General features: G+C 36.6%; 1 protein-coding gene across 7 annotated transcripts in view; it reads left to right on the top strand.

Moving 5' to 3' along the window:
• Nav3 (neuron navigator 3) overlaps positions 1-18971 on the top strand; it is a 712871-nt gene that overhangs the window by 574053 nt on the left and 119847 nt on the right. For all 7 annotated transcript variants that reach the window (XM_076920185.1, XM_076920186.1, XM_076920181.1 and 4 more), the window contains 3 exons: positions 1659-1767; positions 2382-2765; positions 8596-8715. In XM_076920185.1, coding sequence (XP_076776300.1) covers positions 1659-1767; positions 2382-2765; positions 8596-8715 — 613 coding nt within the window. The remainder of the gene's footprint in view (positions 1-1658; positions 1768-2381; positions 2766-8595; positions 8716-18971) is intronic.

Genomic DNA, 18971 nt, shown 5'->3' with positions numbered 1-18971 from the left:
AGTTCCATACAGGGTTTTTGAGATGCACGCCACCCCCCTCCCCAACAACTCTGAACTATAATTACAGAGTCTGAATTGACATGTGAACTTTATATTTGAATTCTGATCTGAATACTAAGGAAGTATTCTAAGGAAGAATACTAAGTACATTAGTAAAATGAATTTGTACATAGAGGGTTAAAATGAAATGTATGTATATGAATTTTGACTTATCTGCGTGGTGGTTTTTCATAATGTAATTTAATACATTAATATGAGTTTTCTACTTCTCTTTCCACTTTCTTTTGGTTTTTCTTCTAAACTCTCCTATCCTTTGCTTCCTCCCTCTTCTCTCCTTTGCTTGTTCCTCTTAATGTATTTATCTCTTCTCTCTTTCCTTTCCTTTTCTCCTTTGTAAAAGCTCATACAATATATTATGATCATGATTTTATTCTCCTACCTCCTCCCAATAATCCCACAGTCTCCCTGCACATCCAACTCAGTTCCTTAGTCATCACAGAGATACAAATCAAAACCACTTTGAAAGTTCATCCTATCCCAAGTCAGAATGGTCAAGACCCACAATAAAACTGATGACATCTAATGCTGACTAGAATATGGGGAAAAGGGGAAACTCTTCCATTGCTGGTAGGGGAACAAAACTTGTGTAGCTACTAAGGAAAGCTGTGTGACATTTTTTGGGGAAGCTGGAAATGGATCTTCAACATCCAACTCTATCACTCTTGGACATCTATCCAGTGGAGTCTACATCCTCTTCCTTTCTCTCTCTTCTTCATTTTTCCTTCTTTTATTTTTTCTTTCTTTTTATATTTTTCTGAAGGTCCCTGTTCCCCTCAGCCTACCCTCCTTTCTCAGCTAACCCCATGTTATTCCTGTCAGAACTCATCAGCTTCAAATGGGCTGGGTTAGGAAGTATTGCCTAACTGTAAACATTCTTACCCTTCTGCACAAAAGATGGGCGTTCACGTGGAATGCCTGCCATTATCACATTCTCAGAACTACTTGCTCTATGACTGTTAGAAAGGTGTGTTTGGGTTCAGGTGCCTAGGTCTCTGGTTAAACTGTGATGTCACCATGAGGATGTTTTCATTTCCTATGCAAAATATAAAGGTGATTAAAAGTAAAGCTATCCAGTTTGGGGAATCTCATTTCATGAGTCTAATAGGAAATTCAGAAAAGAATCTATGAGAAAAGACCCCTCAGCATTTCTCACTGTCTAACACTTATTGCTAAGTAAGGATGGTCATCTCAGCTACTTTTGAATGTCCTTGAAAATGGATAATTGTTGAAGTAAGCAGATCCAAATAATTTTAAATTTTAAAATCAAGCCAGCCCTGTGGCTACGGTACTGTACACTGTATTTTTAAATGTCTCAAATATTGGAATGACTCTGATAATAAACAGATGTATAAATATATTGTATTTGTATTGCTTCAGAATTTCTATTTGTGACATTAAATGTGTTACTATTATAAACAGAACAACAATTTTCAGATGACAGGAGTCATCTTGGAATTTCCTACCTGTTTTTTTTTTTGTTTTTTTTTTTTTTGTTTTTTTTTTTTTCTTTGAAATACAGGGGTTCATATTGCTCATCTGTGTCAACGATTGTCTTTGAACAGAGACCATGCTGAACAATTTCATATCTCCATTTCCAGGTGAAGACCCTGAAGCTCGGAGAATGCGCACAGTCAAGAACATTGCAGATCTGAGGCAGAACTTGGAAGAGACAATGTCCAGTCTCCGAGGGACCCAGATAAGCCACAGGTACTCACAGTTCTGCCTATCATTGAAGGGACAAAGAAAACAATGTGAGAGACCTCTTATAATGGTTGAAAAGACATTTAATACTGCTTCCTATTTTCTTTCATTTGTACGTGACAATCAGTTATCAATACTCTTTAAGCTGAGAGAGAGCTGTTTGATATTTTGTTTTCATCTTGTCTCCTTTAGAACTTTCTTGTTAGACTGAATTAACTGGTCAACTGTGACCGATTCTAGTGAAATAGTTTGATGTCTTCCAGTCCATTGGAAGAAGCTGGCAGAGATCCATGCAAGCATGCCCACTGGTAACTTTCTGTAATGGTCTGAGGAACTTAATATGGGTGAAATTCAGTGTTTCACTTTTTCAAGAGTCAAACAATATTCAGGTTATCTAAAAGGTACTTTTGAAAGCAACCACTTGCAGAAACTGTGACTTCCCACATTTTGACAGCAGCAGAGATGTTTGGGATCACAAAATGAATCTGTACCCTATTCACATTCATGAAACTGAAGAGCTTCTAATCACACATGTAACTCTAACCTTTCCTGTGGTATCATATCTTGGTCTGTGGCCTTAGGGAACCAGAGTATATTTATGTCTCCGTTTTGTTTGACAGCACCCTGGAGACAACCTTTGATACGACTGTGACAACCGAAGTGAATGGAAGGGCCATCCCCAACCTGACAAGCCGACCTACCCCCATGACCTGGAGACTGGGTCAGGCGTGTCCTCGTCTACAGGCCGGAGATGCCCCCTCCATGGGCGCTGGATATTCTCGAAGCGGTACCAGCCGATTCATCCACACGGATCCCTCCAGGTTTATGTATACGACACCCCTCCGCAGAGCTGCTGTCTCGCGTCTTGGAAACATGTCACAAATAGATATGAGCGAGAAAGCAAGCAGTGACCTGGACGTGTCTTCTGAAGTGGATGTTGGTGGATATATGAGCGATGGTGATATCCTTGGGAAGAGTCTGAGAGCAGATGATATCAACAGTGGGTAAGTAGCCCTGAGCAGAGCTGCATTGTTGGGGCAGGAGAGGCATGTGAGTCTGTTGTACATTCCAAGGTATTCCAGGGCCACTTAAGACCATGGTAAAATATGGATGTTATGATTTATAATAGTATCAAAATTATAGTTACTTAGTAGCAATAAAAATAATTTTATAGATGGAGGGTCACCATAACATGGGGAAATATATTAAAGCGTTACAGATTAGGTTGAAAATCATTGGTCTAAAGAAGTGCATGTGGCCTGTATTTTTCATACTAGTCTTCTATGTTCCTAAGTAACAGATTTTATAGTTACTAAGGGTGTGGGAAGGAGACAGGAGAAATTTTTCTGAGTTTCTGCTTCTGGTCTGGCTGCCTCTAACAGCTTTAAGGAACAAGTCATTTGTGGCATGGTTTAATCATGAACATGCAATTTAAATTGCAGAGAAAATCAGAGTTGAAGGATTCTTAAAGTTTCTAATACATTTTATTCATTTATGTTATATGTGTCTGTGTGGGCATATGTATACAATGGTGAACATGTGGAGTTCAGAAATCCTTCTACTTTGGGGTACCAGGGATCTAACTCGGATCACCAGCTTCGGCAATGGATTTATTTACCTTCAAGCTATCTCTCCAGACCTAGAGTTGAAAGTGTAGATTGATTGATTCTCTATTGGTGGTTTCAGACTTTAGAATATTATAGTCTTTTTTCTTTTTGCTATTACATTTTAAATATATATATATTCTAATATTCTTTAATTTTAAATATATATATTCTAAAATTCTTATGGTGTTTTGGCAAAATAAAATACCTAGTTTCATCAGAGAATCTTTGGGAGCAACAGGACATTCTATTAAAACTAATCCTGGGTTGGCGAGATGGCTCAGCAGGTAAAAACTCTTTCCACTATGCCTTGATAATCTGAGTTCAATGCCTGGTGTCTTGTTGGAGGAGGGAATAGGCTCCTATAAGTTATCGTCTGATCACCACACAAAGGCTATGAAATGTGCACACACGTGCACAACTATGTAATTACCATTGTAACTTTCATCACTTCCTATTATCTACCAACCTTCCATTAAAGTGGTCTCTTTCTCACTTCCATGTTCCTGTCTCCCTCTATCCCTCTTTTAGTTTTTTTGATATAATCCCAGATTACGCAAGACTAACCTTGACCTCATGACAATGTATGTCCCTACCTTTGCTTCCTGTGTTCTAGGCTTAAAGGTATGCACCAAAACACAAACTTAAGATTCCCCTCACATCACTTTTGAAGAGGAAGCAGAGAGTTCCCTAACCCAGAGTCCAGATTTGAACCCTCAAATGCTTGCCTCTGTCCACTCACTTCTATGAGTTAGACCTCACCTGATTCCACAGTCCCCCAAAATAGCACCAACCACAGAGAAGAAGCATTTAAAACCTGAGCCTTGGGAGACAGCACAGAGTCTAAGCATATACCATTAATGTAAAATGCTTACTCTGGTATTGCCAGAATAATTGAAGAGCAGTTTATATCCAAAACCAGAGGACATCCATGGTACAATAATTTCAAATGGTCTATACAGCCCGGAGTTCAGAGTAAGGAGAAAGTGCTAAACTCAGATATGATACAGAGAAGGCTGAATAAGAAAGCATATTAGTTATGGTCCCTGAACTAAATAGCCAAAGATAAGGGAAATACTTTATAGGCATGACCCATTCAGTAAGCTTCAGTTTTATTTTCATAACCAGAGGGACATTGGGAGATATGGAATTTGACAGCATTTCCATTGACTGATAAGCATGAAAGGGGAACATTTAAAGGTAAGATGTAAGAAATAGAATTATTGAGGTCTGTCTTGAAGTCATGATGCAAAGAAGTTGAGCTATATACTATATTCAGGGGAAAGCACTACACAGAGGTTATGAATATTAATAAGATATGGAAATGTTGATTATTTTGCAAAGACTACTTTAGGGAAAGCAGGCAAATAAAGTGAGAATCCAAGAGTTAGATTTCAGAAACTATTGTAACAGCCCAGGCTAATGGTCATGCATCCATAAGTATGGCAAACTCATTGGTAGTGATAAGGACTAGAAAGTCGTTAAGTGGCACTGATGAAAATAGAACACAAGGATGAACTTTTCTTAAGAGAATTCTTAAGGTCCAGAACCAAAGAGAACCTGCTTACCTAGGTTATCAGCACAGGAAACAAAAGAGTGTACCATGAGGGAAAATTGTGTGAAGAGAGAGTGCAGAGTTTGAAACACGGGTTAGACACACACCAGAATACGAAGTTGGCAGAAAATGCAAAAGGGTCTTGGGGTAAAAGCAGTATGCATGCATCTCATCTCAATAGAGAATTCTAGAGGTTGCAGGCTTGAACACTAGAGGTCAAAGAATTCAGAGAGAAAAAACATTGTAAGCTACATTGTAAATGGGTGTGTAAACATATCTATATTTATGTGAGTGCATATGAATATACGTGTGTGTGTGTGTATGACAAAGTTCCTGTTGAGTTTCTCTTATGTGGTAAAGAGCATTCTGAGCACTAAGAACATACAGTCATGAACAACAGAGTCAGAATGCTTGACCATATGGAGCTCATGTACTAATAGTTTTGTGTCTACATAAGTACTCATTTTTTCAATGAGTTAATAACACACGGATATGAACACACATATACACACACATAACTGGGTTCTGCATATGATAGATATTATAAGCCCCCAACCCACAAGACCAGACTTCTTGTTATATTAATTAACACTTACTTGTACTCAGAGAAATCTAAAATCTGCATGAAAAACTGCACTTTACCTATTTATTTTGGGTGTGAGCATGTGGGTATATCTACAGGTAAACTCATACCATCGTACACATGTAGAGGTCAGAGGACAACTAACAGGAGTCAGCTTCTGTCCTACCACCAAAGTGAGTCCTGGGAATCTAACTCAACTTTAGTAGCAGACGCCTTTATCCACCTATTTCTCTTACTGGGTCTTTCCCTCCTGACTTTGATCTTCATATGGGGAATGTAAACCAAGGTCATTTAGAGAATTAGAAGTTTGATAATTCTCCTCTTACCTAATCAGGTTTCCAGTATCACCCTGACCTAATTACCGTTCATCAGGAAAATAGCAAAAGATACTGAAAAAAAAAAAACCACAGTGGGAGAACATTTGGCCAGGCCTGAAAGGTTTGCAATTGACTTCTGCTTGCACTAATGTCCAGAGTGCCTTTGTGGCCACAGTTACCTGCACAAGGCAAAAAAATCAGGGCTCAACTGTGTGCCTTTGAGGAAAAGGAAACTGATTTGATGGCAGTGGGCTGTCCCTCTCTTGAGTCATCTACTTAGGGAAAAGCAGTGTTTTTAGATCCTGTGTCTTACTTGTTTTTTTTTTTTTTTTCATTTGGAGCCCAATTCAGACTTCTGGTCTCTCTCATTTCAACTCTACCAGTCTTTCTTAGGAAGTCTATTATATGTGGGTCTGTGAACTACATGTTTCATGCATGAAAATTGTATCAAAAGTTCACTGGTCAAAAGTTCACTGGGAGATAATCAGCATTTTGTTCTTCCCTATGATAGCTGAGATGACCTTGAGACCTTTTTCCCTTAGTGATATTAGTGGTGTAGAGGTGACTGACTTTTAAAGCATGGCACAGTTTTGTTCTCAAGGCCCTACATGGGATGTGGCTGGTCTAAACTAGAGATTGATCGGAGGACATTGTCTGGAGGGCCACTTGCCAGAGTCTATAGTATGCCACTATTGATATCTCAATGTAGAATTGAAATGTGGGACCAATGAGAAGGTCAGAGATATCCCAAGAATGTTTGAATTTGATAGTACTTCCTTTAAGTGATATGAAAACTATTGCTAACATTTCATTAAAAAAAAAAAAGAATCACAAATTTGCTTGCTCTTCACAATTTTTCAAGGATATTTTGCGGGTTAAAGGAGCAAAAAGCTTAATAGGGACAATGAAAAGAAAATGTTTAATTTAGCTTTTTTTTTTTTTTTTTTTTTTTTTTTTAATACCACAAGGACTGTCACGAGGCCATGCAAATGAGACTGATGTTGTGGTTTTCATGTACTCTGGATAGAAACGATAAAGTTACTCAGTTGGCATTCTCAGAATTCAAAATATCTTGAAGCATGCAGAGGCTTATCTCAGACTTCTCCTTTTGAAATTACTTCACACCCTTGAGAATCTGAAGCTGTCAGTAATTAGGAATTAGTCAGAGGAAGGGACTCAGAATGAGTTGAAAGGGTACATCTATGAAGCCAAAAGGGAGAAATTGAGAGAAAAGTTACATATTTCAATTGAGTGGAAATTGAAGTTATCTTTGGATGCAGTCATAAATAGTTATGTGCATGTGACCAAACGTTAAAATTGTAATTGAGTCATTTGAACAAAAATGAAAAAAATGTGTGACTTCTGAGGGACAAAAATTAAAAATCTGAAATGAAATAAACTGGTCCTGCTACATTTCTCCTTCAGATCTCCTAAAAACTTAGGATAATTGACAGAGGTACAGCAACCGAAAGGCACTAGAACCTGACTGTGTCGTTTCGTGAAGCCACATATCCCTATCCTTGACTCACCAATTTCATCGTTCAAATACTAGCCATTTTGTGTTACTGTAGAAACATTCATAGAACAAATGGCTGCCAACTAGGCATTAGTCACACAGTGCTATTCCACGATAGGCAGTGCTCTTCACACCACACCACACACACACACACACACACACACACACACACACCACATACAAATGTGAATATACTTGTGCTTCTACATCTACATCATCTACATCATACACATCATACACATCACATACATCATAAACATTACATACATCATACACATATACATCATGTACATTGTACATATCATATATATTATATACATCACATATATCATATACTTATACAAACATATATGTAGACATCATATACATAGACATAAGCAAACATGCACACACACACACACATATGTGTGTATATATATACATATATACATATACATATATCCCAAACATGTTATTATTGCCATTGCTAACTCAGCCTAACCAGAGGTAAGCAACTCACACAATGGAATCATGGATAATTGAAATGCTTTCAGAGCCTACCCAGCTAGTCCATAGCAGCTCTATAGACTATTTGTTGATATAGAATTCTCTGACTCTTTGCCTAGGCCATCACAGTTGTAACCCTTCAGTGCAGTCATTGCCTTTCACTTTCATGTCTCATGAATTCTGTTATTCTCCACACACCATTTCTTGGCCACTTCTTGTGGTTATTTCCTGTGCTACTGAAATCCTATTAAGGAAGCTCTTACTTATCCCTGTAATTTGAAAACTTTCTCAGTTTTTTACTCTAGCAGTTTCAACAAAGGTTTTACATTTATGTATCTAGTATGTGTCTGTGGTGTTTGTATATCTGCGTATGTGAATCTGTTCATATGTGTGTGCATGAGTGTGTGTGTATGTGAGTATGTGTTCACACATGCATGAGCATGTTTGTAGGAGTGCATGTCTACTATGATAGGCATGAGTGTGTCAGTGGTATCTGTGTATTTGTCTATGTGTGTGTTTGTGTGTGACTGTGTATGTCTAACAAGTTTTATAAAAAGCTACTGTCCTATTATAGTAAAGACTATTGATTTTTTAATAAAATTAAAAATAAAGTTTACTTCTTTCTGGTGAGGGCATCTCTCTATATAAAATGGTTTAAAAGAGTTGGTTTTTGAGTAGTTATTGAAAATTCCCAGTACAGAATTCTTTTATGTCATGTGGATAAGGTCATTTTACTTTCTGTTGATTAATGTTGTGTTGGCAATTCTTTTCAGGTACATGACAGATGGTGGGCTCAACCTATATACTAGAAGTCTTAACCGAGTACCAGACACAGCAACTTCCAGGGATGTCATACAGAGAGGAGTTCATGATGTGACAGTGGATGCAGACAGGTAATTGCATCAGCACGGAATATGCTGATGAGCACAAAGCTATTTCATAAGTAAGGTCACAGCAGATCTCCAGTGTCAAGTACAACTTCTATTTTGCAAAATTTTGAAAAATAAAAAGGCAGTGTCATTCACTGTACCATATTAGCTCTGTAATACTGAAAAAAAAATATATGCGTGATAGAAAACACTTAAAATTTCAGTATCTGTAAGAGAAACTGTAAAAGCATATACTCGTTTTCCTAATTTAAAAGAAGCAAACATTGTTAATGTTTGCCTGTCAATTTAGATGCATTTGGATTTAACTGGAGGCAAATTATACAAGAAGAAAATTGTATTTCAAACCACCAATTACAATACATACAATACGCTTGATGTTTCTCATGAGAGTGCTTTGAAGACATGCAGCTCTTGCTTTAGGCTAGAAGCTTATTCTCCATTATCTCTAGTTCTTTAAGTCTGTGTGTGTGTGTGTGTGTGTGTGTGTGTGTGTGTGTGTGTGCGCGCGCACACGCGTGCGTGCATGCACACACACACACGTATCAGGCATAGTGATTTTTTACTGGAACTCTTCTGTTGACTTTTATCAGGGTCATCATTATTTGAGATCAGTATCTAAGTCAACTAAAATAACATATTTCTGATCCTGATTTATTTAGCCTGATACTTCAAATTTTTAATTTTATTGAATAAGAAGATATTGCTTATTTCTATAACTATCAGTACATAGAACACTTCTTTAATTATTTATGACTAATATCTTAAAATTAATATATCTACATTCTGAAATAAGCGTGTGCACAATTTAGTATATTTTGTACAGCTCTACCTAAAGGGTAGGTGGTAAATTCTGATACTAGTTTTCAGTATCATTTTTGAGTCATACTCCATCAGTGCCTTAAATCATGTTAAACGGAAGAGGCATCTAAGCTCTTTTATCTCCATATGCCCATCATCCCAGTCTGTAGAGTCTCTCCGTGTGTATGTGTGTGTACACATACTTGTGTGTGTATCTGAGGTATGTGGGAAGTTTTTTCTCCCCTGCTCTAGTCTGAATTTCTTTTTAAATATATTTGCTCAAAGACTTTTTCCCTAACTTTCTTCCTGAGTCCTGGACTCTGTCCCATCCTTTGAACAATCTAAACTAATTTCTAACTCTGACATTTGTCTTGCTGCTTTTGTGCCTGGGATACTCTTTGCTATGTCCTTTGCCTTTCTTGCCTGCAGCTTCTGTTCAAGGTCATGTTCTTGGAGAAGTATTATTGCAGTAAATCAAGGTATACTTCTTCCTGCACACTTTCTATCTTTCTTACAATAGGTAATGATCAGTGCAGACAATGTCACCATCATCATGTGTTGAGGCTTTAACAAGAGCTGTTTTAGTGAATATACATAGGTAATCTATTCACTGAGTGTATGTAATTCATTTGGCTAGAAGGGTGCTCTTTGTATGGTAAGCAAATGAGATGAGGCAAGATTCTAGGCACTTCATGTTATGGAGTCGGTTATGGAGGAGGAGACAGAGATTACAGGGAAAGACATTCAAAGTATGGGCTGCATAATAGACCTAATTCCCTATGTTATCGCTACTTGTCAGTGGAAAATGCTAAAGGTATTGGCACTGTGCTGGAATAGACCGGGAATCAACACAATAGTGACTTTGGGTTAAAAAGAACTAAAAAAGAAACTAGTACTTTTCTTTACTTTTAAGGCTCATACTGCATTTTTTGCTGATGAATTTCAGACCAGCAGAAAAATCCAAACAATTATCTAATAAATTTGGTCCTACAAAACATAAAATGCCCCCCTCAATGGTGTAGAACCTGGACCGGAGTATCACTTGAGAAAAGTGGCTTCAAAAGAAAAATACCGGAAATATCATCGTATTATTTGTCTTAGTTAGGGTTTTACTGCTGTGAACAGACACCATGACCAAGGCAACTCTTACAAGGACAACATTTAATTGGGGCTGGCTTATAGGTTCAGAGGTTCAGTCCAGTATCATCAAGGCAGAAACATGGCAGCTTCTAAGTAGGCATGGTGCAGAAGGATTAAGAGTTCTACATCTTCATCTGAAGGCTGCTAGCAGAAAATTCACTTCCAGTCAGCTAGGATTAGTGTCTTAGAGCCCACACCCACAGTGCCATGCCTACTCCAACAAGGCTACACCTACTCCAACAGGGCCACACCTTCTAATAGTGCCACTATCTGGCCCAAGCATATACAAATCATCACACTATTTAAAGAGTTTTCACATACTATAGAGAATGATAGAAAAACTAAAATTCTTTCTGTTTAAGTTATACTTGTTTTCCAATTCAGTGGTACTTATATTTCTTAGGCTTTTTTTTTGTTGTTGTTTTAAAAAGTTCTATATAAGTAAAATATATACTGAAATAACAGCAGACCCATCTGACTGGAATTATCAAAATATTGCATTCAATTTATTTTTTAATATTTATCTCTTTACTTACTTACCTACTTATTTACTTACTTACTTTATATGTATGGGTATTTTGTCTACATGCATGTCTCTGTCCCAGAAAGGAGCATCAGATCTCTTGCAACTGGAATTACAGATGACTGTGAGCCCCATATGGCTGTTGGGAATTGAACCCAGGTCCTCTGGAATTAAAAACAGTATTGTTAACCATTAGGCAATCTTTCTAGCCCCCAAATTATTTATGGCAAATCCTATAGGTTCCTTTTGAATAACTTATGGTTAAGTAAAGAGTAGCTTCATACCTCTTGCCACTAAATTGAAATGGTTGCCCCTCTTGAAAAACAGGGGTTTCAGCAACTAGCAATGATGTATTTAAAGGATCATATTGCTTCAAGCCATGATAGTTCCTCTACTTTCTGTGTAAACCTGTCCTAGCTCTATCACCAGGATTAAAGGACATAAGTGGTCAATGAAGACAGGTTGAGAAGTTCAAGAGCTCTCTCTGCTAATAAATTAGACAGCAAGTGTGTAAAGAAAGACTTACAAAAATCTAGTGTACCTTAAATAGGTACTTTAGAAAGACTTGAGATATTCTGACACATATCCTAGGAGAGATCAGAAGGAATTGGGAGAAGGAGAACAAAGAAGCATAGAAAAGTTTGGTGTAAGAGGGGATGGAGGACACCAGGAAAGCATGGCCCATGGAGTCAATTGAGCAATGTGCATATGAGCTCACAGAGACTGATGTATGGGTTCTGCAAGGGTCTACACCAGGTCCTCTGTGCATATATGTATGTATGTTTGTATGTGTGTGTGTGTATATATATATATATGTATATATATATATGTGTGTGTATTTGTATATATATACATATACATATGTATATATACATACACATATATACATACATACATATATGTATGTATATATGTTTGTGTATATGTGTATATATACATATATGTATATATATAGACACACACACACACACACACATATATATATATATATATATATATATATATATATATATATATACACACACACACACACACAATAGCAGTAGGTCTTAACCTATTGATTTTGACTCCTTTGGAAGTTGAATGACCCTTTCAAAAGATTTCCTAAGACCATGAGAAAAAACAGATATTTGCATTATGAATCTTAACAGTAGCAAAACTGCAGTTATAGATAGCAAAGTTACAGAGGAGCAATGGAAGTAATTTTATGATTGTGGGTCACCACTGCATGAAGAACTATATAGAATCACAGCACTTGGAAGGTTGGAAACTGCTGTAGTATAGGATAGTATAGCGTTCAGCTTACTGTTTTTATGGGACTCTTCAGTGTGTGAACAAGTGAGTCTCTGATTCTTGTGCCTGCTTTTGGTACTCGATTCTGTCCACTGGGTTGCCTTGACTCATAAAATACGTTAGTTTTTGCTTCCTCTTGTTCTATTTTATTTTGCGATGTTCAGATGTTGTTGTTATCTCTTAGAAGCCTGTTCATTTCTAATGAGAGACAGAAAGAAGTAGATCTAGAGCAAAGGGAGAGGAGTAGAGGGAGGGAAAACCATACTCAGGATATACTTTATGAGAAAAGGGTCTATAAAGGGAGAAAAAAAAGAAAAGAAGCCATTAATATGACAGTATGCAGTGAGAGACCAAGTAGGAATGTCTAGAAATAAAGGACATAAGGTATCGGGCCTGGTTGTGTGTGTAGTAAATGATAAGACTTTTTTCCATCTTATTTCATTTTGAAATGACAAAGTAAAAGCACATACTAATGTTGTATTTTAAGACAAATTGTCTTGAATCAATCAAAGTAAGTGATACAGCTGGTAATGATATTACTGTTTGGAATATGATGTTACCAGTTGGGAGAAGCTACCTGCTAAGTGTTGAGTAACTGGGAAAAACTGTTACCTCATTCTCCGAGTTAAAGTTTAATGCAAACACACAAAATCAGGTCACTGTGGACACTGGGGCACTTCTCAGATGAACTGGCCTTGAGCTTGACTAAGGCTTATTTTAGCAGTAATTAAAATGTGTTAAATTACTATGTACATAAGCGCTGTGCACACTAAAATCATACTAGAATTTCTGTGTAGAAGAGAAAGCAAGCCCTACAGTTGAGAGACAAATAGATGCTGTTTGTGATGATTTGAATATGTTTGGCCCAGGGAGTGACACCATTAGGAGATATGGCCTTGTTAGAGTAGGTGTGTCACTGTGGGCATGGGCTTAAGACCCTCATCCTAGCTACCTGGAAATCAGTCTTCCACTAGCAGCCTTCAGGCAAAGATGTACAACTCTTGGCTCTGCCTGCACCATGCCTGCCTAGATGTTGCCATACTCCCATCTTTATGATAATGGACTGAACCTCTAAACCTGTAAGCCAGCCCCAATGAAATGTTGTCCTTTATAAGACTTGCCTTGGTCATGGTATCTGTTCATAGCAGGAAAACCCTAACTAAGACACTGTTTCAAAGCCAGTAAGTCTATGATATTTTGTCATAGAAGTCTGGACAGACAAGTAAGGTTAGCTGTGTGGGAGGAAGGGTAGTTCTAAAGAACTAGCTGTGAAATAAAAAAAAAAATGTGCTGTTAACATTAGCATAGATGGGTGGAAAAATACCTGGAATTTCTCATTCTGTTCCTCTGTAAAAACTCAATTGTACTGACATTGAGATTAGAGTACTGAGAAATTAATCCTTATTTACAATTATGACTGAACATTAATGAAGGTGGTAAAGATATAACCTTTTCAGACAGATGCTGAAAGCTTTGTTAAAATGTCATCTTCATTGTGATCAAATTTATATCACAAAATTACCCATATTCAGTGTACACTTCAGTGACATTTAGTGAATATAGACAAACACTGCCCATATCCAATTATACAACATTCCCTTACCACAGAGAGGTCCCTGATGTCTATTGACACGAATCTCTACTTGGATAATCAATCTTGTTCAACTACTCATGTGCTTCAGGTCTCTACAGACTTGCCTTTTTAGTGTACTTTATGTGAATAGGTTCTTAAAGTACATAGTCATCTGCCTGTGGTTTCCTTTACTAATAATACTACTGAGATTCAGTCACGTGGTATATATTACTACTTAATTCTTTATTACCGAGTGGTATGCTATTAAATAGATATTATTTGGCATAGGTCTAAGATGTTCTTCATTTACCAGTTGGACAGTTAAATCATCCCCATACTTAACATATATAGAATAAACCTGCTGTAAACATTCATGGGTAAGTCTGTATTGGGGTTGGTGTTTTATTTCTCCCTCATTGATACCCAGATATTTAATATCAAGGTTTTATGAAACATTTAAATCACTTTTTAATTTTTTTCCTGTCTTCCAAATAGCCACATACTGTCATTCCTGTTGGCAATGTGTGTTAGCTCTATTTCTCCCGTATAAGTATTTTTAGTAGATACGTGGCTTCTTCTTCGTTGAAATATTTAATATATCAATCATTTGGGCATATTTAAATGTTTTTATATGCAAGTCCTTTGAAAGAGTCAGAATATGACTTATTAACATTTCTATTTCTTGTTTTAAGGATACAAAGTACAAAATCTTAAATATGGTTGTTTGCATTTTATTCTTCTTCATGGTACTAAGGCTTCTCTTTACATAACCTATGACTAGGCAGTTAACATTTGAAACAATTTGTCTGTAATAAATGTGGACATGCTTTGTGATACCTTACTCAGTAGCTTGTGTAGGAGAACAGAAACAGCATATAATTAAATCTGCCCAGGACTGACAACTGGCTGATTGAATCTAATCACAGAGTCTCTTGTCTTGAGTTTGTTGGTTTGTCTTGTTGATTGGTTTTAGAGATGGGGTCTTGGAACATAATCTAGACTAACCCTTTATTGTTTCACCTGTGTTGAGTTATTGAGATTACAGGCATATGCCACCATTTATGACTTCTATATGCTTTTATAAAGTATTATATATTTTTACCTAATATTTATATAAGATATTATACTTTTATAATATTTATATGTTTAGTGATAAAGATAGGGTATAAAGTGAATGAAGATTGAGGTAAAGCACACAATGATGGTAAGACGTGAGATAAAGGGTTCTAAAATACAATCTGTGCTGAAAAGCTCATGGGTATGTCTGATGAAAGGATGGAGATGACATGGACTGCTCACCAGCCTCTTCATACAGTGAAGCAAGACCACCCTAAGCATATAGTCACACTGAGTCTCTAAGTCTACCATTGATAGTAACACGCACAGCATTGCCATTACAAAGAGAATCATAGGATGTTATAATAAAATGGTGTAGGAAACTGTGCATGAGTATAGGACGACTTTGCTGTATTCATACCTCCTCCAAAAAGAAAAAAATAAAATAAAGTCAACATATATTTTCTAGGACGGCAAGCAAATATTTTATAGGTCAGATTCATTATGCTTGCCTTTTAGTCTGTGTACACTATAAGGACTCATTCTGTTCTGTGTTGGTTTGCTCTAGCTTGGCGTCGGATCCTTAAGTAGTTCCTTCATTATCTTATTAGCTTTTCATAGTAATTAAAATAAGTAAACATTAATATGCGGAGGGGAAAATAGATAAAGTAAATGTCATTCCTTCATTCATAATCAGATGGCTAACCCTTTTGCTCATAGATCTTAGATATACATAGAAGTAGATAAATGACAGATATTAGGCACATATAAGAATTGTTTTTGATGTCCATCATCCTCTCATTGGTACTCTGCTCATACCTCAGGCGTCTGTGCTGATGTTGAACTTTCCCTGCCTCCAATTATGGGAGCAGGTTGGTCGCATAATGAATAAACATATAAACTTTAAGTGAGGCAAAACTCCTTCTGGAATTGGTTCATACCACACACGTACTGAGATACTGTACTCAGAGGTCTTAACATAGGGCATAGGAATTGGAATTTTGAACTTCTTAAACACTATTGAGTCAAAGGATATACCAACAATGCAACTAGCCCAGGTCATAGAAATGCCTTAATTGGAATTTCTTTAAGCACATTTCATAATAAGAATGCAACTATACAAGTGTTATAAAATGCTACATGATCACTTTGAAACACCTGTTTGGCAGGCAAAATACACACACACACACATACATACATACATACATACATACGCACATATGTACATATATACATATGTACATATATGTATATATGAATGAAAAATTCATCTTGAATGATCAGTTTGGGTCAGGGTGGTACTGCATACATAATTATAATTTCACGGTTCAGGAATCTAGGGACTTTGAAAGGTGGGGGAGGAGGATTATGAACTAAAGACCAAATTCTGTTACATAGACCAATTTAAGGTATCCTGGACTAAATCATAAAAACCCTGTCTCAAAATAGTCTTAATATTAAGATTGACCAAAATTTAACTTTGTCTTTTTATAATTGTTTTCCCAATAAATGTCGTGTTCATAGTGTTTTAGTTTATATATGATTCTCTACCGTATGTATAATCATGATTTATTATATATACATAGTATTATACATATATTATAAACATAATTTACTCTTGAAAAGTGGCAATTAATGATGAGAATGGAAGAAAGATAAGAGTTAAACTTGTTATAATAAAAATGAGAGTGAAGACCCAGTATGTACCACAAATGGGTTATATGGTTTAAATAGATTATTTTTTTACTACAAGAGATCCATTATGGCTTTTATTGTTATCCTTTAATAACACTAAATATTAGCCATAGAAAGAATAAATACTGCTAAGGAAGAGTTCCAAAGCAAGGAATTTTCCTGAAGAATTTGTTAATAAACCATGATGACTTACTTTGAACCCAGTTCCTGTGTTTTTACTGTTATTTAAAGTTTTAAATTAGTACAAGACTCTCATTATGTCTTAATGACAACTTCTCATTTCTGTGCAAACTTTTCTGTTATTCTAAATATATCTGCTTAGAATTATGAACATACTTTTTCAGTTCAGTTCAAAAAACTATGAGTTAGTTCAGTAAGTGAACATATTCTATGTCTACTGCATGCTGCCAATAAAATGTAAAAACAACAGAGACTTATTTTTACTTGTTCTGGAGTGCTGACGGAGGTGGTGCTCAACCTGTGGGTCACAACCTCTTTAGGGAAAGAAAGGCAATCTTTTTTTTTTTAACATTTTATTTATTTATTTTACATATATGAGTACACTGTAGTTGTCTTCAGGCAAGCCAGAAGAGGGCATCAGATCTAATTGCAGATGGTTGTGAGCCACCATGTGGTTGCTGGGAATCGAACTCAGGACCTCTGGAAGAGCAGTCAGTGCTCCTAACCACTCCAGCCCCGAAAGGCAATCTTTTTACAGGGGTCACTTAAGGCCATTACAAAACACAGATATTTACATTAAAATGGTAGCAAATTTATAATTATGAAGTAGTAATGAAAATAACTTTATGGTTGGGATCACCACAATTTGAGGATCTGTATTAAGGGGTTACAGCATTACGAAGGTTGAGAACCACTGCTCTAAAGGATGGCTACCATATTGATGCTGGGAAAGGAAATTACAGATTTTTGTTCTTTGTCATGATACTGGCGATTTCTTGAGACATGGTTTGCCTATATAGCCGAAGCTAGCCTCACCCCTCTAAGGTGTTGAGTTTTCAGGTTTGAACTTCCATGTCTATGCATTTAAGTCTGTCATGGGCTTGACTTGTGGCAATATTTCCAAAGTGTCCAAAAAGAAGCAGAACAGTGTGTGTGTGTGTGTGTGTGTGTGTGTGTGTGTGTGTGTGTAGGTGGGGCTTGGACATGATTCTGGTGAATACAGACAAATCTTCATGCAGCACTGAACAAGAATAGAAAACCAACTTGGACTTTTAATACTAGAAAATTTTTTAATGAAAAGCAATAAAACTAGAGTCATTGTTTTGGGTGATTTAATTGTAAAATTTTATTAAATAACTTCCACAAAGATATGAAACTCTTTTTTTTTTCTTTCAAGTACTTGGGGTGAACTCGTTTTTTAATGGGCTAACTAATGGGGTGAGACACCAACCCGGGATCATTAAATTGAAGACTTCTGGCTGGCACCTGATAAGGTCTGTGTTGTCTTCACTGTGGCTGCACAGAGTGGGTGGCCACGATTTATTTATTAGTGTCATATGTCCTCCACTTAAATCTCTGCTTGACTTAATTTTGGTTTGCAACGGTTGAAGTTCTTTGCAATAAGCTGCCGTTTTTATTTTCGGCATCCACAGAAATCCCATATGGTTTTTCAGATAAATTGTAAGTGAAAGCATTTTTTTCATTAAAGATGAGTGCTTATTTTCTGAGAGAAGTTGGTTGTTTTGTTCTTATAAAATTTCCATGTGGGTATTAAAGGAAATTTCCATGTATAAAAGTTCAAAAGGAAATATAAAAATAACCCATCTTCTCACCATCCTAGGGATAACCAAGGTTATTGCTTTAACATACTTCCCTTGGTCTTGCCCACCTTGTATATAGTTACATAGTTTAGGTATGCATGCATACATACATACATACATACATACATATGTACATATGTATGTACATACATATATACATACATACATCATGTAGGTTAATTGTATTTTTTATTATAGTAATGAAATGCCTATGTAACATTTTTTAAAAACAAGAAATTAAGTTACCTCCAAGTTTTGGAGGCTTCAGGGCATCTTGTTTGCATGGCTTCAGTTCTGGTGAGGACTGTCCTGACTGTGCCACATCAAGTAAGCAGTAGGAGTGGAGACACTTTCTGAGCACCAATCATACTTTCATATAGGAAGCCAGAGAGCAGGTGAG

This window comes from Arvicanthis niloticus, chromosome 22 (genome assembly GCF_011762505.2).
Source record: "Arvicanthis niloticus isolate mArvNil1 chromosome 22, mArvNil1.pat.X, whole genome shotgun sequence".
Lineage (NCBI taxonomy): Eukaryota > Metazoa > Chordata > Mammalia > Rodentia > Muridae > Arvicanthis > Arvicanthis niloticus.
The sequence above is the reverse complement of the archived record's forward strand: the minus strand, read 5'-3'. Positions and strand labels throughout refer to the sequence as shown.